The sequence below is a fragment of the Pogoniulus pusillus genome, chromosome 3, assembly GCF_015220805.1.
Source record: "Pogoniulus pusillus isolate bPogPus1 chromosome 3, bPogPus1.pri, whole genome shotgun sequence".
Taxonomy (NCBI): Eukaryota; Metazoa; Chordata; class Aves; order Piciformes; family Lybiidae; genus Pogoniulus; species Pogoniulus pusillus.
In genome coordinates, this window is record NC_087266.1 from 32279664 (window position 1) to 32303439 (window position 23776).

The 23776-nt window shown below is 43.8% G+C and overlaps 1 protein-coding gene across 1 annotated transcript in view; it reads left to right on the plus strand.

Annotated features, from left to right (window-relative positions):
• The window catches only part of LOC135188545 (protein orai-2-like), a 32967-nt gene extending 17299 nt beyond the window's left edge, over positions 1-15668 (plus strand). The window contains 3 exon segments of the mRNA XM_064168040.1: positions 10417-10547; positions 15199-15519; positions 15521-15668. Of these exon segments, the coding sequence (XP_064024110.1) occupies positions 10417-10547; positions 15199-15519; positions 15521-15668 (600 nt within the window).
• Positions 15669-23776: the final 8108 nt, after the last annotated feature.

Sequence of the window (23776 nt, forward strand, 5' to 3'; positions counted from 1 at the left end):
ATTGGGGGTCTTCCCACCTTTGGGGTTCCCGCTTTGGATTTTGCCCGTGTTGGACGTATGTCTCTGCCTGAGTTCGTTCACTCTCCTGTGCCTGGACTGCAGAGAGACTAAGGATTTGCTTTGGTGTTAGGCACACACCTTTGTCTGCCTAACGACCCTTAACGACCCTTAACGACTCCTGCAGCCGCTGGAGGAGGAAGACAGACCGCACGAGCCAGCCTGAGTGAGTTATTTGGCTTAGCTTAATTTAGTAAGAAACCGCTATTAATTAACAGCTGAGGCCTTTTCCCAAAACTGACTTCCAAATATATATAGTCAGATTATTAATGGTATCCTCGTAGAATTCTCATGCAACTCAACCTGTTTATCAAACGAAATTAATCTTTGTATATATAGTTGTGGGGGCGGGTTTTGGAAAAATAAAAAATATCTATTTTTGATAAATTTTCGACTCGGCCACGAATTATTTCTGCCCTCCGCAACAGCAGGTCCAACCTTCCTGGACCCCTTTGTTTCTAAGGGCTATTTCCCAAGGAACTTTCTGAATTAGTTCCTTAAATAGGCTGAAGTCTGCCCTTCAGAAGTCCAGCGTGGAGGTTCTGTTGATGCCCCTCCTGGTTTCTCCATGTATTGAAAACTCTATAATTTCATGGTCACTGGACCCCAGGCAGCCTCCAACCACCACATCCCCTACCAGCCCCTCTCTATTTGTGAGCAGCAGGTCAAGCAGGGCTGCCCCCCCTGGTAGGCTCACGTAACAGCTGGGATAGGAAGTTGTCTTCCACACATTGCAGAAACCTTCTAGACTGCTTCTTCTCTGCAGTGTTTAAGTCCCAGCAGATGTCTGGTAGGTTAAAGTTGCCCACCAGAACAAGGGCAGGTGATCTTAAGGCAGCCTCCAGTTGCTTAAAGAGTAATAAATCAACCTCTTCTTCCTGATTGGGTGGTCTGTAACAGACTCCAACCAGGATATCAGTCTTGTTGGCCTTCGCCTTAAGTCTCACCCATAATGACTCAACTTGATCATCTTTGATTTCTACCTCCATGACATCCAGAGCATCCCTAATATACAGAGCCACTCCTCCACCCTTTCTCCCTTGCCTGTCTCTCCTGAAGAGTCTGTAGCCATTGATTACAGCACTCCAATCATGCGAATCATCCCACCACGTTTCAGTGATGGCGACAACATCATAGTTTTCCTCCAGCACCAGAGCTTCCAGCTCCTCTTGTTTGTTACCCATACTGCGTGCATTAGTGTACATGCACTTCAGCTGGGCTGCTGCTTTTACTCCTAGCTCTAGCCTACCATCCTCAATTCCCTTTGATTTATCTCTGGTGCTGTCATGTTTAACCCCCTCCCCCTTCCATTCTAGTTTAAAGCCCTCTCAACAAGCCCAGCCAGCTTATGTGCCAGGGTCCTTCTCCCCTTCTGTGATAGTTGTATCCCATCTGCTGATTGCAGACCTGTGGCAAGATGAAGTTCCACAAGATCAAAGAATCCAAAGTTATGTTGGATGCACCAACCTCTGAGCCACTTGTTCATCAAATATGCTTTCCTGATCTCTGTATTCCAGCCTGTAACTAAGGGTATAGAGGAAAAGATTACCTGTGCCCCTGCTCCCTCAACTGCTTTCCCCAGTGTCTTAAAGTCCCTTTTGATAGCTTTTAGCCCTCTGTTATTAATCTCATCATTCCCTGTCTGTATAACTAATAAGGGATAGCAATCAGAGGGCTGCACTACAGTAGGCAGCCTCCTGGTAACATCCCTGACCCGGGCCCCAGGGAGGCAGCAGAGCTCCCTGTGGAAGGGGTCTGGCCGGCATATGGGGCCCTCTGTTCCCTGCAGAAGGGAATCACCAATAACAATTACCCTCCTCTTTTTCTTCTGGGTACTTGTTCTGATGCGAGGGGGCAACTGATTTGTCTCAGTTGCCCTCCCAGCCGGTGATGCTTCTGCCTGCTCCAGGATCACCTCATCCTCAACCTCTAGTGCCCTATATCTGTTATGCAAGGGCAGCTCGGGATGTGAAGATGGCTGGAAGGGTTTTCCCTTGCCCCTTCTGGCAGGCACCTGCATCCATTCTTCTTGGTTGCTCTGTTCGTCTCCCTCTGGCAAGGAGGACTGCAGTGCATGGTGCTCTCTTTTACATTCCCTTTCAGCCTTTAGGGGTTCCACCTCTCCCTTGAGTTCAGCCACCAGGTTAAGCAGACAATCAATTTGCTCACACCTAATGCAGCCATTGCCTGTGTCGAGTGCCAGGCTCCAGCACTCCTCACATCCAGACGTCTGGACACCTGAATTCCTACAGGTGGGCTCTGTTTGGGTGCCCACAGTTTTACAAGTATTATACAGCTTGGACCTAGTTCGAACCATGTCTGCTATCCTGTAATTTTTATTATTATTATTATTATTTCTCAGGTTGTATTAAGGCCAGGCTGGATGAGGCTGTGGCCAGACTGATCTAGGGTGTCCCTGGCCAGGATGTCGCTGGCCATGGCAGGGGGGTTGGAACTAGATGATCCTTGTGGTCTCTTCTAACCCTGACTGATTCTACGATTCTAAAAAAAAAATTAGATAAAGCAAGGTATTTCCAAAACACTTCACTTTTTCCTAAGGGTTTGGAGGGCACGGAAAAGCTGCTGTAACTACAGAAAAAATCAGAGTAGCTGCTAACTGCCTGCAAGTGCTTGTTGATGTTACCTTTTCAGCAGGAACCTCCAACGAGATCTTGCTCTTCATTCCAAAAGCTGTCCCTAGGGACTGAAAAAGATGAGTTAGGATAAAGACACTTTGAAAAGGCACTTTCAAAAGACATCTTCAAAAGACACCAGAAAAATAGTACAGTCTTAAAAAACACTGGCAGGCTTTATGAATTTAGCCTGGATTTTTATTTACATTTCCCTCATCTTTTCAAAATAAATCCTCTTCTATTAGAAGTGTCAGGTGATGAAAAATTCACCATGTTCCAAACGTGGAACCTCCTACTTTAATCAATGGCTTGTGGTAGGCAACCACTGGCATATGATGGGTAAGATAAACTTTTGGAATGCCTCTTCAGTGCAACGATAACTTAATGTGCTCTGTAACAAATTGTTTATGTATGGGTATCTCATCACTAGTATACCTCTTAAACTACATTGATAGTATATTTGCTTTATATTTACCATGAATAAAATTATAAACTCGCAGCAAATGAAAGTGAAGTCTATGTATTATTATTATTTATTCATTACTCTGCTATGGATTTAATACCCAGAGACGGTAGATACTTCACACAGTAAGACAAATGCCTGTCAGAAGACTTTAGCATCTAAATAAGTAGTAAACAGAGAAAGGCAGTAATATTATATTCCTACTTCATACTTTGCATAATAAGTTTGTATATTTTATTGCAGACCTAAAGCATAATAGTTGCTACATGACACCAGGGTGCTAAAATGAAAATACAGCTTAATTATATATAAGATTTCAAACAATTTGTTAAGGTGCAGAAATACAGGCTGACACAGTAGCTCTGCATTAGTGTTATACTGTCAACAAGGGTAAAATATTTATTGTGCCATTTCTGTGCATTTCTGAAGGTTCTCCTATCAGTCTATAATTCTTATCATGTTTCTGTAGCATACTCTTTACAGGTAAACACATGGGATCTTTAGAACATGTCTCTCTCAGCCCTCAGTGGCATGGTGGAAGTTCTCACCAAGCTACTTACCAACATTTGTAAGCAGTTCTGGCTAACCAGGGAGGTCTCAGCTGACTGGAGGTTAGTGAATGAGATGCCGGTCTATGAGAAGGGACTGGTGGTACATCTGAGGAACTGCAGGCCCTGGGAATGGGAGAGGTTATGAGTATCATCATGTGGCACATACAGAACAACCTAGTGATCAGGCCCATTCACATAGGTTTACAAGAGGCAGGTCCTGCTTAACTAATCTGGTTTCCTTTAGTGACAAAGAGACCCACTTACTGCATGAGAGAAAACATGAGTAAAATGGCAGATGACACCAAAATGGGTAGGAGTGTAGGAAGGCTCTGCAAAGAGATCTGGACATGCTGGATAAGTGGGCCAAGGTCAGTTGCATGAGGTTTGATTAGGCCAAGTGCCAGATCCTGCACTTGGATCACAACAGCCCCATGTAATGCTACAGGCTTGGGGCAGGGTGGCTGGAAAGCTGCTTGACAGAAAAGGATCTGGGGGTGTTGGCTGACAGCCAGCTTAACATGAGCCAACGCTGTGATTAGGTGGCCATGAAGACCAGCAGCATCCTGGCCTGTATCAGGAATAATGTGGCCAGCAGGACTAGGGAAGTGTTGATGCCCTTGTATTTGGCACAGGTGAGGTCACACCTTGAATACTGTGTTCTGTATTGTCCCCCCTCCCCCCAACCTCTGAAGTGAGGCTACAATGTTAGAGATACCAGCTCCAGCTCCTTATGTGTTAGTATGCACATAAGGAGTGCCTTGAGTTAGTACTGCCAGCAGATATGAAAGACACAGAAATCTGTGCCCTGTGTTCTGTCCTATTAAGAAAGCTAATTTGTCCCTCATAGCCCCATAACTAATATAATTTCTTTTCCTTTTTCAGGAGACAGATGTCCATCTATGAAGCTTGCCTACCTATGTCCAGTAGTTATAGAGACGTCACAGAATTACACTTTTTAACCTTAACCCTGAAAAATGTATGCACTTTATAAAGACTGCTAGGGCTGGAAAATGAGCCAGACTTTAGTTAACTAATGAGAGGGTATTGTCTATTCCTCTGCTTCAAGTTAAAGTTGGAAGAATCCATCTCCTTTGAGAAAAGTAGAAACTGAACTTTTTCTGTACAGGAGAAATTCTAAAGCGAATATTCAGCACTTAATGTAGAAATATTTCCAGTCATAGAATCATAGAATCAAGCAGGTCAGAAGAGACCTCCGAGGTCATCCAGTCCAACCTATCACCCAGTCCTATCCAGTCAACCAGACCATGGCACTAAATGGCTCAGCCAGTCTTCTCTTGAACACCTCCGGGGACAGCGACTCCACCACCTCCCTGGGCAGCCCATTCCAATGCCAATCACTCTCTCTGCCAACAACTTCTCCTAACATCCAGCCTAAACCTCCTCTAGCACAACTTGAGACTGTGTTCCCTTGTTCTGTTGCTGCTTGCCTGGCAGAAGAGACCAACCCCACCTGGCTACAGCCTCTCTTCAGGTACTTGTAGACAGCAATGAGGTCTGCCCTTAGCCTCCTCTTCTGCAGGCTGCACAGCTCAGCTCCCTCAGCCTCTCCTCATAAGGCTTTAAGTCCTTTAAGTGTTCTATTAAAAGATCTTTAGATACACTTTCTGAAAAAAAATGTGGTACAAGTTCAACAATTCCCTAACACTTATTCTAAAGGAGCTGCAGTGTAAGATGCAATTTCTTTTCGGTAGGAAGAAAATTCAGTGGTACATATTTGATACCATTGAATTTTCTCTCATGCAGATGATTCACTAGCAAAAAATCAAAAATTTCAAAGCTATTCAAAACATCTTTTAAAATGGTATATAAAAGAAAAAGAAAAGCCAGCAACATTTATAATTTTCCATAATATCTTACAGGTCTGTTTCCAGAACAGCTACGGGGGTTTTTGTTAGTATTAGCTTCAAACACAGTGGAAAGCCTGCAGAATAGGAAAGCAATTTGCTTAGGCTGAAGCAATGAAAACGTTTCTAGATCAGTTGGTAGCATCTGTCACTAATAGAGAATTAGGAAGCTAATTTCCTCAAGGACAGATTCCTTCCTAATTGTCCATTTTAAAGGTTCTTCTTTATGGCTGGCTTTTTTTGCTGTAGTAGTTCCTACAGCTCAAACTAGCTCTGTGTGCCGAGCAGACACACAAGAGATAACTGGTGGCAAAAATAACAAACAGTCAACAATAACCAGGTACTGGATGGCAAGGAAAAACGTTCAGATCTATGGCACCATTTCCATCACAATTATTTTTGCTGTAAAGTGTGAATGAAGCCACCTAAATGACTGTTAGTACTGTTAGCTGTTAGTACTGTTAGCTGTTAGTACTGTTAGACTGTTAGCTGCATTCTCTATAGCTTTTCAGTAACTGCTGTACTAAAGCCTCAGTCACCTGAGTTTTTAAAAGCTTCCAGATTTCCCCAGCATCTCAAATAATGTATGAATTATTTTGTAATTAAAACATCACTTCCTCCTTTTTTTAAGTGAAAAACTTCAAGAAAGAGGGGAAATACCCACTCTTGCTAAGAAGAAGATTTCATGCTTAAATCTATAGCAGAATTTCTTTTTTTCCCCCAGCACCTCAGATAATTTATGAATTATTTTGGAATTAAAACATCACTTCCTCCTTTTTTAAGTGAAAAACTTCAAGAAAGAGGGGAAATACCCACTCTCACTAAGAAGAAGATTTCAGGCTTAAATCTATAGCAGAATTTCTTTTTTTCCCCCAGCACCTCAGATAATGTATGAATTATTTTGGAATTAAAACATCACTTTCTCCTTTTTTAAGTCAAAAATTTCAAGAAAGAGAGGAAATACCCACTCTCCCTAAGACAAAGAAGATTTCATGCTTAAATTTCATATCAGAATTTCCTTTTTCGTGCTACACCCTCTTTACAAAAACCTCTCAGAGGAAAAACGCTGAGTTACTCTGTATGGAAATATATGCTTGTTTTCTTTCACTGTTATTTATGATCTGGTTCTGATCCAGGAGCAAATGATGGAAGAAATATAATAAACTAGGTCAGCTAATTATATAATCACACAGATAACTATAAAAAGTAACAAACAAAAAGCATAAGGGTAAAGGGTTATGTACACATTTGTGCATTAGGCCATAAAAGGTACTTTCCACTGTGCCAGCCAGAAGTACTTCAAGTGTCTCTTCAGACTGATGGTACTACACTAAAACCAGAATGTAAAAGGAGAGGGAGGATTAGAAAAATTTCTCTACAGCTGGAGAGTGCAAGAACTACAAATACAATGACCAATCCCCCAAAATGTCCTGGAAGTGTGTTACCAAGGGGCAGTCTATATAAAAAAGAGGAATGACCGAAGAAAGACTGTGCTGCTTATTTTTTCTGCAGAGGGGTGTTTAAGGGTGACACAAGAGAACAATTCATTGTCGCTGTTACTAAATCTCCCGGGTAATTTTTACTTCGCCTCATGAAACACTGCTGTAGCTCTGGGCTCTTTCTTTGTAGTGGCTGTGCTATTTTGAATGCCTCAACTTGTTCTTTTTTTTTTTTTGGGGGGGGTCCTTCTCCTTTGCTTGGGGGAGATTTATTATAAAGGGAGGGCTCAAAGAGGGAAATACTGACATTCCCAAAATGAGAGGTAGGTTCCTGCCACAAGGTATCATTTTGTTGTACCCTTTACCACAACGTGCTATGATGACCGCTGCCTTAGGTTTGCCTCTCACGCACAGGGCATTGCTAAACCTAGCTTTGTTAAATCTAACTTAAGCCTGCTTTTTACTTCACCCGTATTAAGAAAAAGGCTTCCCTGTACGCCAGTGTTATGCTAAATCGGTACTTCAGCGTGTGCCTGAAAGTGTTTGGGGTTTTCTTCCCTTTCTTGACTTAGTATTGCCTCAGGCTTCCTGTGAATGGCACATGTTGTCATTTCAGTTACCTCAAAGTGTAGCACAACATGTTGCTCCATATTTTTAACTTTAAATAACCACTACTCTGCTTTGATCCACAACCTGCCAAGCTTCTCAAGGGGGTGCAGAAGGCAGAGCAAGCATCCTCCCTTCACATCCTTCAGAGCCTACATAACGATAAGGGGATGCCAAAGGAGCTCATATTGCCTCTAATCTGTGCTTCTGTCAATACTTTTTCAAATGGTGCAATTGCATCATTTTCCAACTCTCCTAGTAATATCAGTGGTGTTTTCTCTTGGCACTGAGCACGGCATAGAAACAGTATTTTGAGACTTCTGGTTTTTTACTGAGACGATTTCCAAGTGTAAGGACATGGTGCTCACCCTCTGTTGGGCTCATAAGAAACATATTCATTTGACCAGGTAATTTCTTCAGGTTTCACTGCCAGGGAGTGAGCCTTGTTTCTAGCATATATTCATTCTTCCCACTGAGTCCAGTTATCAGAAACAACCCTGACAGCATTTCTTGGTGTTTCTTCTAATGCCAGCATTTTCTTTCCAAATCTCACCTTCTATACAGTTTTTCAGTCTTCAGAAATGATGGGTAATGGGTGTAACTTGAAACTTGAGCTGATCTGGAAAAGATGGTCAACAGATCTGTTCCCTGTTCCCATGTACTCTGGGCCCAGGCCTGTTCAGTATCTTTATTGATGATCTGGACGAGGGGATTGAGTCCAGCAATCAGTAAGTTTGCAGATGACACCGAGCTAGGAGCAGGTGTGGATCTGCTGGAGGGTAGGAGAGCCCTGCAGAGGGACCTGGACAGGCTGGATGGGTGGGCAGAGGCCAATGGGATGAGACTGAACAAGGCCAAGTGCAGGGTCCTAACTTTGGCCACAACAACCCCACTACAGGCTGGGGACAGAGTGCCTGGAGAGAAGCCAGGCACAGAGGGACCTGGGAGGTGCTGGTAGATAGTAGCTGAACATGGGCCAGCAGTGTGCCCAGCTGGCCAAGAGAGCCAATGGCATTCTAGTCTGGATCAGGAAGAGTGTGGCCAGTAGGACAAGGGAGGTTATTCTGCCCCTGTACTCAACACTGGTCAGGCCACACCTTAAGTACTGTGTCAAGTTCTGGGCTCCTCAATTCAAGAGAGATATTGAGATACTGAAATGTGTCCACAGAAGGGCAACAAAGCTGGTGAGGAGCCTGGAACACAGCCTGGAATGGTCTGCCCATGGAGGTGGTGGTGTTGCCGTCCCTGGAGGTGTTCAAAAAGGAGACTGGATGAGGCATTTAGTACCATGGTCTAGTCGATTGGACAAGGCTGGGTGCGAGGTTGGACTGGATGATCTTGGAGGTCTCTTCCAACCTGGCTGATTCTATGATTCCATGATTTTGGTGTTTTGTTTTTTTTTTCTTTCTAGTCTTCTGACCAAATTGTTCATAATATAGTATTTAGAGCTCTATATAGCACAGGTTAGATGTTTTTCTTAAGCTTCCAAACAGCCTATTGCATTGCTCATTCTTTGCATCCTCCATCCTCTGCTTTTGGGTTTTTTGCTTTGTTTTTTGACAAGCACATTACCTCCTTCTGAGATTTTGCTTTCAGATATTAAGTTTCTGTTGTTAAGGATCAGCTGTCAGGCTGCAAAGTAAAAGCTTTCACTTAATTTCAATTACATAATTCTTCCTATCAGCATGTCAGTGTAATATTTTAGAATATTTCCTTAGAACCTAACTTTTTCATTCATTCTTTTTTGCTTGCTGTTTACAATTGGGGCACTCAAAAATCTCTTCATCTATTCATATCGTATGCAATACTGCATGTGGCGAACAAATTGCAGCCAGGTTTAGGGAAGGACTATGCAAAACCAGTTTGTTTTTTCCCCCCTGATATCTGAAAGGATTTGATTTCCATTCAGAATATTTAATCTTGCTAAGTCATGTTTTACGTATTTTGCAAAATGATTATGACTCTGTAATGTTATTTTTGTCTGGATATCACACATGCTCTAATAAAATACACTGGCTGTAGCTGAATGTGTGCACCACTTAGTTTTCCTGCTCTGGTAGGAACAACTCTGGCACTGTTTTAGTACATTTTCTTTGGTGTGTGTTATGATTTAATGTGTTTGACATGATACATGTATTGCTGTGATTTTCCATCAGAAGTTTTTTGTCCCACATTTCTTTTTTTCATTGGCTATTTATTCAGTTGTCTTATCTTGTACTATGCAGGGTCAAATATGGGGGACATAAAATCAATTAATTGAAACTGGAAGAGTGTATGCTACCCAGTTTTGAGGGGAAAAGCTTTTCCCCATACCTATCATAAGCCAGTTGGTTTACAAAGACTGAAAACTAGGTAGTTACAAAAGTTCTGTTGCAATGTAAGAGCACTCCTCTCTGTGAGAGTGAAAATGTTCTTTGATGATTCAGGGCAACCAAGAGCAATGTTGTGCCCTCCCTGACCCAGACCATCCCAAAGAAATAGAGGGGTGTAGATTTCCCTGTCAACAGGCAACCTCTTTTGCACTACAGGTTGATTTCACACCACCAAGTCCATCACCATGACATCTGCCTTCTGATGTAGTTGTGCTTGTGTGCTGATGCCGTGTTCAGGCTCCACAACACTGAGAAACGATGAAGTGATGAGAAAAGTTTCCAGCCCTTAAGACAAGAGGCACAACCAGCTGTCTTCACAACACTACAGCAGCTTTGTCTTGAGGTGAATTGATCTGTAGCATGAATTGCAAGTGGGATCACCATGAGGAGCAGGGTTCTGTGCTTACAATCCATCTCCTCTGTTCTGCAGTACAAATACTTCTGCAGAAGGGTAGTATGGACAAGCACAAACCAGTATAGACCAGTATGGACCAGCACACACCAGTATGGACCAGCACAGGCCAGTATGGACCAATACACACTTGGCCACAACAACCCCAAGTAAGGCTACAGGCTTGAGGAAGTGTGGCTGGAAAGCTGTCTGGCAGAAAGGGACTTGGGGGTTGTAATAGACAAACAATTCAATATGAGCAAACAGTGTGCCCAGATGGCAAAGCAAGCCACTGGCATCCTGGCTTGAATTACAAATGCTGTGTCCAGTGGGGATAGGGAGGTGATTGTCCCCTTGTACTCATCTCTGTTGAGACCACACCTCGAGTATTGTGTTCACCTTTGGGCACCTCATTACAAGAGGGATGTGGAGGTGCTGGAGTGAGTGCAGAGGAGAGGAATGGAGATGGTGAAGGGCCTGGGGCTTATGAAGAGTGTCTGAGGGAGCTGGGGCTGTTAAGTAGTTTTTTTGTAGGAAATAGTAAAAGAAATCCTAGTATTATTTATGGTGATTCTCTGGCTGTGAATAATTGGACACAATCAAATCGCAAGAAATCAGAGGTCTTTAGAACGATAAAATCATAGAATCAACCAGGTTGGAAGAGAGCTTAAAGATGATCCAGGCCAACCTAGCACCCAGCCCTGTCCAATCAACCAAACCATGGCACTAAGTGCCTCAGCCAGTCTTTTCTTGAACACCTCCAGGGATGGCGACTCCACCACCTCCTTGGGGAGCCCATTCCAATGGCAAATACTCTATGACCTGAAGCTATTTAAACATTTGAATTTAAAATTGGGAGCTTATTGCAGTTCAGTTGCTCAGCCCTTGGCAGGTCAGTGGAGGAAAAGCTCTGTTTCATCCAGATTAACTTCTTACTCACTTAGAGGTGAAAAGTGGCTGGATTCTCTCAATCTAGGATCTGTGACACCAGGCAAAAAGAAACTGAGTCTGGGAAATAAAGCTCTTTGTATCAGTTAAAAAAGCCCAAGGGGAAAAAAATGTATTCATGTTCCAACAGGAAGCGTGCTGTACCCCAAACCGAATTCACAGTATTAGGAAAAAAAAAACAACACAAAACTAAAGTGAAAGAAAACACCAGCAATGAACAACAGAAAAACAACCTAAAAACACTGGTTTGAAGAAGGCATACATATCACAACTGTCAGCTTCTGGCATAGGTAGATTAACAGACTGAAGATCCTAAAGAGGTGTCAGTAGAAGTGTACTTGCTTTACAGGTCCAAATTCCTAAGTCAATCTTTGCAAGCAAACATTTCAGCTGATATAAACCTATGGTTGATTTTTGTGTGTAATGTAAGATGAATTTTTCAGAAAAAAAAAGAGAGAGAAGGGAGAAAGGAAGAGGAAAGTCTATCTCATCACAAACTCCTCTGGACATTAGCAAACAGAGATGAGGACAGGAAAAAGGCAGGAGCACTGATTATGCAGTGTCCAGGGATATTCCAAATTCCTTTCTTCTCCCTCACACTCTGTGCATTTGAATAGCAAAAGAAAGTGCAAAAACTGCTTCCCCCACCCTGCAGGCTTGAAGGGGGGCAGCAAAGGTGCCTTTCTGGATGTGTGCTGACCCATGTGGAAGTCCACTCTGGAATCAGGCTGGTGGTTGGCTGGGTTTTCGGGCCCAGTATAAATGGTAAATTGACACTTTGTCTAGAAAAAGGATAACACCCTGAAGTTCCCATCTTGAGAGTCTCCTGCCACCGTGAAGAACAAGTTCCTGCCATGACTGGACTGTCCCTGCTTTTGTATATCTCCTGCCATTTGTATGCCTCTTGGTTTTATCTCGCCCCTGCTTTTTGACAGTTCTCCCCACTTTGCACCCATTTGTGCAAACTTATAGGCTTGGCAAGATGTGGGGTCCTTTGAGAGAGGGAGTGAGCAGCATCCAGACTGCCCTCTCTCACACCATATCAGTAGCCAACTTCCTGGCTGCCTCCCTGACTGGCGACCCTAGCAGTTTTGGCTCTCTCCTGCCACTGCGAAGGCAGCATCATTCCACAGCCATCCCACTCAGGAAGAAGTGCTCGAGACATTTCCAAGTTTGGCAGCTCTATTACTCACCTAAAGACTTCTGCAGCGTGGATCTCTATTACTGGATATTGCCTGCAATGTCAGAAGGCTGCTCCTGCAGAGGAATCCAGCAAGGGATCACTGCCCAATGCCTATCTCACCTCCGTGAGTAATGCCTGCTGTTCCCTTAATCGTCTGCTCAGCCTGATTGATCATGGGGTAAAGCTGTGTTTATAGCTTAGCCTTTTCCATTGCCTGACTTCCTAAATATCTAAATTTATCTGTAATATCCTTTTGGAAGAAATTCCTGAGTGAACTGAATCTGTTAATAAACTAAACTAATTTTTGTATATAGTTTGGGGGCAGGGTTCCAGGAAAATAAAATAATTCTATTTTGTGTAATTCCTGACTTGGCTACGTTAATTCCCTGCCTCCACAACATGCAGGTCTTTGACCAGCTTAAGAAGAAACCAGAGACTGATGAGCATTGAAAACTAGCAAAGGCAGATAAGCCATTACCTCAAATGTCTCTCTAGATAATCACGGTCCTGCCCTGCCAAGGATACTTAACTCCAAAATACCTTGAGTAACATATCATTCTATACTGTTCTCTATTTCCATGAAGCTAAAAAACCACTGACCTTTTGAAACCCAGACTCAGACAATGAGACATAGGAAACTATCCTATGACTTATTTAATGGAATAACAAGTGAATCCAAATAATTTTTTCAGCCTACAGATCAGAAAATGGATGCATCCTGTATAAACCCAGCATTCATAGTAACGACTATGTCCATCTTTGGAACTAGTGGAACAAATGGCAACTTAACAATGTAGCTGCTCATTTTTAATCAGAAATTATTTGGCTGGGGGCTGTTTTCTTGGATTTGTGGGCTTTTTTTGTGGAGTTGTTTGGGGATTTTTTGCTTTGGGGCTTTCTTTTTTCATTTAACTCTTGCAAATCATACTGCATTGCTTTTTATTTCAAGCCTCATTTCACATCTTTATGCACAAGGTCAAAGAGCATAAGTCTAATAAGTACAGTAGTGGTTTGCCCTGTGGATATGCAATACATGCACTTGTGTTCTTGTCTTCTATCCCTCAGCTTGCTTTCCAAATGTTACCCAAGAGATTAATATCCATTTGAGTTAATGCTCAAGTTAAAATTCCAGTTCAGGCTTCTGTACAATAGAACTCTCTGAGATACGATGCAAGCTGATAGTCCAAGCATTACAGCCTTTTATTACCTTTTACACATGGATTGTTTGCTAGATTGGCTTCTTAACATATTGGATTTATTTTCTTACTTGATTTTGATAAAATAGCAGCAAATTTTTCACAGTTCAGAAAAAAAAACCAGCAAACTGCTTTCAGTGCTTCCATTCAGTATTGAGATTACGTTCAAAGCGCAGTGCACTCAAAACTAAAGAATTCAATGATTAATTTTAAAAGAATGCCAAAGGTAAGATGACCAAAAGTCCTTTCTTTGCTCACTGTAAATATTACATGGTTACACACTACTGTGGTGATTATCTGTATGGTATACCAGCATCTGCTTTGCATGATTTGAGTACCATCTTGAATACTGTGTTCAGTTTTGGGCTCCCCAGTTTAAGAGGGACAGGGAACTGCTGGAGAGGGTCCAGCAGAGGGCTAGGAGGATGATTAAGGGACTGCAGGGCTGCCTGATGAGGAGAGGCTGAGGGACCTGGGGCTTTTCAGTCTGGAGAAGAGAAGACTCAGAGGGGATTTCATAAATGTTTATAAATATCTGAAGTCTGGCCAGGTGGAGGGGACAGGCTCTGCTCACTTGCTCCCTGGGATAGGACAACAAGCAATGGGTGTAAGTTGCAGCACAAGAGGTTCTGCCTCAACACAAGGAGGAACTTCTTTACTGTAAGGGTCCCAGAGCACTGGAACAGGCTCCCCAGAGAGGTTGTGGAGTCTCCTTTTCTGGAGCCTTTCAGGGCCTGTCTGGCTGTGTTCCTCTGTGATCTGTGTTAGATAGTATTGTCCTGCTCTGGCAAGGGGGTTGGACTCAATGATCTCCTTGGGTCCCTTCCAACCCCTAACATCCTGTGAGCCTGTGAGCCTGTGACTTTGTCTAATGGGTTAAATGCAGCTGGGGCTAATGTTGTTTTTAATGTCATGCAGACAACTATAGGACAAGATGAAGAAAGGATGTAGTGATGTTATCCCATCCTTTTATGATCCTGGGCTACCTATGGAATCAAATGTACTTTTGCAGCCCTTGGATGAAGTCTGCATTGCTGGGGGACCTGGGGGAACCTTAAGGCTATAGAGAGTTTCAGCAGTGGTGTATGCTACATCCTCAGTTTCATGCAGCCTTCAAATGCCCACTCCCATACCCAACCAACACAGTCATTTTTTTATAAACAACAACAAAAAATATTTACAATAGCTAGACATGATGATTACAAAATAGCAATGTTTAGAATCACAGAATCAACCAGGTTGGAATCGATCTCCAAGATCATCCAGTCCAACCTAGCACCCAACCCTGTCCAATCAACCAGACCATGGCACTAAATGCCTCAGCCAGGCTTTTCTTGAACACTTCCAGGGATGGCAACTCCACCACCTCCCTGGGCAGCCTATTCCAACGCCAATCACTCTCTTTGGCAACAACTTCCTCCTAACATCCAGCTTAGACCTCTCCTGGCACAATTTGAGACTGTGTCCTCTTGTTCTGTTGCTGGTTGCAACTAGCACTGCCTGCACCACAGTGCTGGTGGCTGTTCTCCTCTTTGCCCTCCTCATCAGCACCTGCATCCTACCCAACGTGGAGGCTGTCAGCAGCATCCACAACCTGAACTCCATCAGTGAGTCTGCCCACAGGTGCATGCACCCCTACATCGAGCTGGCCTGAGGCTTCTCCACCGTCCTGGGCATCCTCCTCTTCCTGGCCAAAGTGGTGCTGCTCTGCTGGATAAAATTCCTGCCCATGAGCTCCATCCTGAAAAACCGGACCAGCAATGTGGTGAAGCCCAGAGGGCATGAGGGTAGGCAGTCAGTCCTGGTCTCCACCATCTCCTGTGGGGCTGCTCTTTGTGGTCTTCACCTTCCACATCTACCACTCACTGAGGCACAAAACCGAGTGGCACAACTGGGAGATCAAGTTGCTCCACAAATTGAAAGTGCAGCTGGATGGGCACAACAGAGGCATGCAGGTGGTGTGACAGAGGGGCAGAGCCTGCTGCCAAGGTCTGCTCAGCCAAAAAAAACAAACATAATCCCTCTTCTGTTTATTACCCCATTTTCAAACAGAAACCTTTACAAAAAAAAGGAAAGAGTCTTATTGTGGGGTTTGGAGGCTTGTGGGATGTTTGCTGAGGTTTTTTTACTTGGTTTGTTGTGGTTGTTGTTGCTGTTGTTGTTTTTGTTTGTTTGTTTGTTTTCTTGGGAAATAGAAGTATGATTGAAAAGGGATACAAATGTTATTAAAATATGGAGAAATTTGGAGTTGGATTAACTCCTCTAGTACCATAAATGGAAGGTTTTCCTCAAGTGGAAGAGTTGCTTATAGACATTGACCCCTTTAACAAAGAACAGGAATATGAAGCTAAGTTTAGTTTAAGGAGAGAGCAGGAAGTTCTAAAAGGAAAAGAACTGGAAAAGTACAAAGTGCAAATTGATTTCTAGATCTGCCAATAAATGTAGAGTATTTTTTGCATACATACATTTAACTGCTCAATAGATGAATATATGATTGCTATATATTAAAAAAGGCAGCTATGCAAAGTATCTTTTTGTAAGGAGCCTTTGCATTTATCCACATTGAAAGTACAGCATAGATGTGAATTATTTTTATGCACTTTGAGAAGGGAGAAGTTGATTCTGCTTGCAAAATTCAGTGGTGACCATAAGAGGGGCTAAATAGCTGCTTTGCCAGTTGTCCTCCTTGCCCCTTAGACTTCGTACTCCTTTCTTTGCACTAGGAACTGGTAGAAGTTGGCTAGTAAAATCAGTTTCTGGGCTAGTACTGTACAGTACTGCCAGGTATTAGCTCATGAGTGTTGGAGAAATTCTTGTTAGCAGAGCACACAAGAATTGATAAACAATGAGCAACCCATGCTGGGAATGTCCTTGAATCCATCCTGGGAGTTTAGATAGCAGGCACAGGGTAGCTTCCCCCCACATGCAGCTGCAGGGGGTGGAGTGCAGCTGCAGGTGGGCAGAGTTTAGCCAGCTCCAGAGGCTGACCCTCAGATTGTTATGGTATGCTGACCTATTGATGCCTTACAAGTAACTCTGGACCCTCTGACTGTAACCAATCTTGGTGGAGCAGCCTCTTGCTAGAAGTGTATATAAGTCACTGTATCACTGAAATAAAGTGGATTTGACCATCTAACCATACTGGTGACCAAAGAGTCATCTTCCCATAGCGCTCCACTGAACGTGTTTTTCGACACGAGAAGAAAAAAAATTCTCTTTCTCAGGTCAAAGAATCTCTGTACCCATACTTTCTGCTTTGGGCTGTGGTTACTGAGACAGTTAAAAAAAATTCACCTTTAGACACAAATATGTGAAAATCTCTATGTTCACAGTAAAGAATCATACAATCACAGAATTAACCAGGTTGGAAGAAATCTTCAAGATCATTGAACCCAAGTCATTGTCCAGACCTAGCCAATCAACTAGACCATGGCACTAAGTGCCTCAGTCAGGCTTTTCTTCAACTCCTCCAGGGACAGTGACTCCACCATCTCCCTGGGCAGCCCATTCCAATGCCAAGCACTCTCTCTGGCAGGAACTTCCTCCTAACATCCAGCCTAACCCTCTCCTGCCACAACTTAAGACTGTGTCCCCTTGTTCTGTTGCTGGTTGCCTGGCAGAAGAGACCAACTTCCACCTGGCTACAGCCTCCCTTCAGGTAGCTGTAGACAGCAATGAGGTCTGCCCTGAGCCGCCTCTTCTCCAGGCTGCACATCCTCAGCTCTCTCAGCCTCTCCTCACAGGGCTCTGCTCCAGGCCCCTCACCAGCTTTGTTGCCCTTCTCTGGACACCTTCCAATATCTCAACATCTCTCTTAAATTGAGGAGCCCAGAACTGGACACAGCATTCAAGGTGTGGCCTGAACAGTGCTGAGTACAGGGGCAGAATAACCTCCCTGGTCCTACCAGCCACACTGTTCCTGAACCACGCCAGGATGCCATTGGCTCTCTTGGCCAGCTGGGCACACTGCTGCCTCATCTTCAGCTACTATCTACCAGCACCCCCCAGCTCTTTTTTCTGCCTGGCTGCTCTCCAGCTACTCTGTTTCCAGCCTGTAGTGCTGCCTGGGGTTGTTGTGGCCAAAGTGCAGAACCCTGCAATTAGCCTTGTTAAATCCCACTTAATAATAATATCCTACTTTATAATAATTCAGGGAAAAAACATCTAAATTCTTAATACGGTATGCATTAATAACTGCAAAATAGGAGGTTCTTTTCCATTTAAGACAAGTTGTGCTTTGAAGTGTAAGATGAAAAAAACACATTAAAACTCAGACCAGAACAAGAAAGCCAAATCACTGAACTAATTTTCTTCATATTATTAGATTTTTATTTGGAAACTTAAAATTTTGTTAATTTTCTCTCTGATCCAAGACTGGATCTGCTTTTCTAATAGAAAAAAATATCTCTAATGTTCTTTAGCCATCTAAATCACCTTTATTTCGTAGCTCTTTGTAGTCAGATGTACAGGGTTAACCCTCCTGGGGGAGTGATCTTGAATCTGACCCCAGGTGGTCTTGATCCCTCCCCAGGGGTGGGTCTGAACACTACCAGGTGTGGTGGTTAGCCCACTCCCCCTTCCTGTCTAAGATCCATAAAAGCAGGGGGACTTTCTTTTCTTTACTCTCTCCCTTGCCTTCCTGCTCACCAGCAATCACCATTCCACTTTCCTGCTGCTCTTTGTCTCACCCTGTGGCCAACACCCACGAGGCAGACTAAACTCCTTGCCATCAAATCTGGTTGTATATTTTCATATTTTGTGTCTTGTTTTCCCTTTCCTACGCCTTTGTAACTTCCCTACCTCATATACCTTCTATTTATTGTTAAATTTTTCTTCTTTCTTCTTTTAAATTCGAAATTGCAGTGAGATTACTTATTTGGGTGTCCTTACCTTTCCTCTCTCTCCATCTAATTCCTTTTCTTTGGGAAAGAAGGGGGAAGAGGGAAAGGCATCCTATAAATTGTTATTGGTTCTATCAACTATATTTGAGTCTCTGAGACATTTAAATTAGAACTGAGACATCAGATATCACAAAAAAAATCAGTTCTTTTGCTGGTGTTGCTTCTTTTTTTCAAAGCAGCTTTTAGTTTTGATATTCAGTATGAACTCTATCTCCACCCAGTATGGGATACTGTAGCTTTTACCTAAAAGCACATCCTATGTGTCCTTGCTCTTACTAAACATAGTTTCATTGTGCTTTGTAAGTGAATATTGTAATTGCTGGAGACAATGCAACTTGCCAACCCATAACCACCAATAAACATCACAAAGAGTGAACAGGCCATGCCGCACTTTATATTTGCATTGCAGCATTCAAATGAAATCCCTCACCTCTTTTTTCATCTAGAGCAGTATTACATTGTGCAGTGGAACCATGACTCCAGTTACGGTAAGAGGAAACCAAGTTATTCACCTCTCAAGAAAGATTAATTTAATAACTTTTCCTGGTTTACTTCATTTTTATCTCATTTTTCAGCAGAGCCAGATATGTGGATCAAAAGGCTTAAAGCTGCCTGCTTTGCTTAATGCCCCACAATGAATGTCCTGCTCGCTTTTATCAATTTTCTGCACATTGTAGAATACTTCTCTTCTTAAACATAATTACACCAAAAAAAAGAAGAAAAATGGCCCCAACTGAACATTCTAACAATCTTCCTGGTACATCTCTCTTCAAGCAGTGTGCATAACTACTTAATTAAGTTCCTAGAGTACTTTAGACTGCAATGTTTCATTTGAGATGCATGTTTATCAATAGGTCTTGAATCTCTAAGATGTACCAGGTGAGAGAAGAGAGTGCTTAGCACCTCACAAAATAAGGCTGCACTAATGAAGTTGAGTTATTAAAATAATTTTCTCTCAGCCATGTATTCTTGGTACTATTATTACTTTTATGTATTTTTTACTGCATTATCTGTTATTAAGAGGAGAAAGAGTCGGGGGGCAGAGTGGCAGAAGAGAAGCTAGGCAGAAAGGGACCTGGAGGTACTGGTAGATAGTAGCTGAAGATGAGCCAGCAGTGTGCCCAGCTGGCCAAGAGAGCCATTGACATCCTGACCTGGATCAGGAAGAGTGTGGCCAGTAGGACCAGAGAGGTTATTCTGCCCCTGTACTCAGCACTGGTCAGGCCACACCTTGAATGCTGTGTCCAGTTCTGGGCTCCTCAATTCAAGAGGGATGTTGAGATATTGGAAGGTGTCCAGAGAAGGGCAACAAAGCTGGTGAGGGGCCTGGAGCACAGCCCTGTGAGGAGAGGCTGAGAGAGCTGGGGGTGTGCAGCCTGGAGAAGAGGAGGCTCAGGGCAGACCTCATTGCTGTCTACAACTACCTGAAGGGAGGCTGTAGCCAGCTGTGGTTGGTCTCTTCTCCCAGGCAACCAGCAACAGAACAAGGGGACACAGTCTTAAGTTGTGCTAGGGGAGGTCTAGGCTGAATGTTAGGAGGAAGTTCCTGCCAGAGAGAGTGATTGGCATTGGAATGGGCTGCCCAGGGAGATGGTGGAGTCACTGTCCCTGGAGGAGTTGAAGAAAAGCCTGACTGAGGCACTTAGTGCCATGGTCTAGTTGATTGGCTAGGTCTGGGTGCTAGGTTGGATTAGAGGATCCTGGAGGTCTCTTCCAACCTGGTTGCTGCTATGATTCAATGATTCTACTATTTCCCTGCCACTGAGCATACATGTGCTTCTAATTCCTTAAGTCTGTATAGATTCCTCTGCTGCTTTTCTTTTTTTCCAATAGTGAGTCTTCTGGCTTTGTTTTCTCTTCCCCATGAGTTATCACTGGTTTACAGCCAGTGTATGGGGAAGTCTGTGACATTTAACTGATGTGAAATGTGAAGAAATGAAAGCTGCATCAATGTGTAGTTGAAATCACATCTTCATCATCTAGTGTTACAACCTTCTAAGGATAAAGTAAATGAAAGCAGATGTCTGGTTTTCACTGTTAGCAGTATTTTGTTTGCCTTTATTGCAACAGCTACAGGATGCCTCCTCGTCGAAAGTGTAGTGATACTAGTTGCTCTAAAACCTTAGAGTGAGGGATTGAGCAGCTGTAAGCACACTCTAATCTCTGACGATAAGACAAACAAATGTGGGTTATCCCCTACAGATTGGTGATTTGGGCATCCTGTTGAGAAATCCCATTACCTGCACTGGTACTTTCATGCAACTATTTATTTTCTCTACAACACTCTCTCAATTGCTAAATATTACACTAGATAGCAATGCACCAGATAATGCATCATCTACGTGGGCTTTTTTGTCTGTTTGCTTGGTTTGAGATGGTTTGTTTTTTTTTTCTTCTTGGACCATTCTGAGCCTGACCTCAGTGCCAGGCAAGGTCATGGAACAGGTAATCTTGGGTGCCATCACAAAGCACCTACACAGGATGGCCAAGGGATCAGGCCCAGCCAGCATGGGTTTAGGAAGGGCAGGTCCTGCCTCACCAACCCGATCTCCTTTTATGATCAGGTTACCTGCCTGGTGAATGTGGGGCAGGCTGTGGATGTAGTCTACTTGGACTTCAGCAAAGCCTTTGACACTGTCTGCCACAAGAAGCTCCTAGCCAAGCTGGCAGCTCATGGCTTGGACAGATTCACTCTGTGCTGGATCAAGAACTGGCTGGAGGGCTGAGCCCAGAGAGTGGTGATGAATGGTGCCACATCCAGTTGGCAGCTGTTACTAGTGGTGTTCCCCAAGGATCAGTACTGGGCGCAGTCCTGTTCAATATCTTTATTGATGACCTGGACGAGGGCATTGAGTCCAGCATCAGTAAGTTTGCAGATGACACCAAGCTAGGAGCAGGTGTTGATCTGTTGGAAGGTAGGAGAGCCCTGCAGAGGGACCTAGACAGGCTGGATGGGTGGGCAGAGGCCAATGGGATGAGATTTAACAAGGCCAAGTGCAGGGTTCTGCACTTTGGCCACAACAACCCCAAGCAGCACTACAGGCTGGGGACTGAGTGGCTGGAGAGCAGTCAGGAGGAGAGGGACCTGGGGGTACTGATAGATAGCAAGCTGAAGATGAGCCAGCAGTGTGCCCAGGTGGCCAAGAGAGCCAATGGCATCCTGGCCTGCATCAGGAACAGTGTGGCCAGTAGGACAAGGGATATTATTCTTCCCCTGTACTCAGCACTGGTCAGACCACACCTTGAGTACTGTGTCCAGTTCTGGGCCCCTCAATTCAAGAAAGATGTTGAGGTGCTGAAACATGTCCAGAGAAGGGCAACAAAGCTGGTGAGGGGCCTGGAGCACAAATCCTATGAGGAGAGGTTGAGGGAGCTGGGCCTGTTTAGCCTGGAGAAGAGGAGGCTCAGGGGTGATCTTATTACTGTCTACAACTACCTGAAGGGGCATTGTAGCCAGGTGGGGGGTGGCCTCTTCTCCCAGGCAACCAGCAATAGAACAAGGGGACACAGTCTCAAGTTGTGCCAGGGTAGGTATAGGCTGGATATTAGGAAGAAGTTCTTCACAGAGTGATTTCCCATTGGAATGGGCTGCCCAGGGAGGTGGTGGAGGCACCGTCCCTGGGGGTCTTCAAGAAAAGACTGGATGAGGCACTTGGTGCCATGGTCTAGTTGATTGGTTAGGGCTGGGTGCTAGGTTGGCCTGGATGATCTTGGAGGTCTCTTCCAACCTGGTTGATTCTATGATTCTGTGATTCTAAGTAACTTTTAAAAAATCAGACATGACTCAGTATAAAGGCCATGATTTATAAGAAAATGATTAAACAATATCTGGGCAATGTTTTATGTATAGGATTTGCCATGGGGCCCCTAAATGGCTGATCTGGAAGCTGCTACAAGTAAGTGTGCAATCAATGAGGACAAAAATAAAAATTCACCTGTGCTTCAAGTGAACCCATTATAAGCACATCATACATGCAGCAACAATGACTGAGTCTTCCTTTTCAGACTTCCATTGAATTACTGAGATGTCTGTGTTATAAACACATTCCAGTTTGGTACTTCACCTTAGCTGCAGGAATTAATTTTTGAAGGTGACAGGAATACACAGTATGATCCAGAAGTATCTTATTTTTGCTGACAAAACCATCCATCTTGTCTTCATCAGACATGAAAAGGAGTAGAAGTGTGAGGTGAAAGGTGAGATGGACTCATGGATCCATAGCAGACAGCTTTTCATGTTCACTGAAAACGTGAGGAGTCCCTGCAGACACACAGTCAGAAAATAATCTTAGCATGGCAGTGCTTAAACTTAAGATATCTGAAACTTGGTCTGAGCTTCTGTCCTGGATACCCCAAAATTCCTCTCATGCCATGGTTTGAATGGGAGAGGAAAGTCACAAAAAAACTTGTTTCCCTCCCCCTGCCCTGCAGGCTTGAAGCAGGGGGAGCAAAGGGTCCTTCCAGCACGAGGGGTGACCCGTGCAGGTGCCCGCGCTGGAGTTGGGCTGGTGATTGGCTGTAGTCTTCGCGCCTAGGAAGTGGCAACTCAACTCTTTGTCCAGAAAAGGTACTTCCTGCCTTGGGGTGCTTGCCTTAGAGTTCTCCCCCGCCTGGGTAGTTCATGCAGAGAATACCCTGGCACTGTGAAGGACAAGCTCCTGAGGGACAGGACCGTCCCTGCATAGGACAGCTCCCCACCATAAGCACCCCTTGAGCAAGCTTAGTAGGCGTAACAAGCCTCGGATGTCCTTTGAAAGAGAGAGAGTGGACAAGCATCTGGACTGTCCTTTCTCTCAGACAGCCTGACTCACCTGTGAGTAGTACAACTTCTCTGCTCAGCCTCATTAATAGTGGAGAAAGCTCTGTTTATAGCTTAGCCTTTTCCATTTCCTTCTAAAATAGCCAAATTTATCTAGGGTATCCTTTGTAAGATGTTCTCAATCAAACTGAGTCTGCTAATTAAACTCAATTAATTTCTGTATATAGTTTTGGGGGTGAGGTTTCAGGAAAATAAAATAATTCTATTTTTATCTATATTCCTGACTCAGCCAGGTTAACTCCCTGCCTCCACAACAACTTCCTTAATAACACTCATATAGATGAGCAACAGGGTGATGAGATTCTGCACTTATGAAAAATAAACATTGGTTATCTTTTGTTGCTGAAGAAAC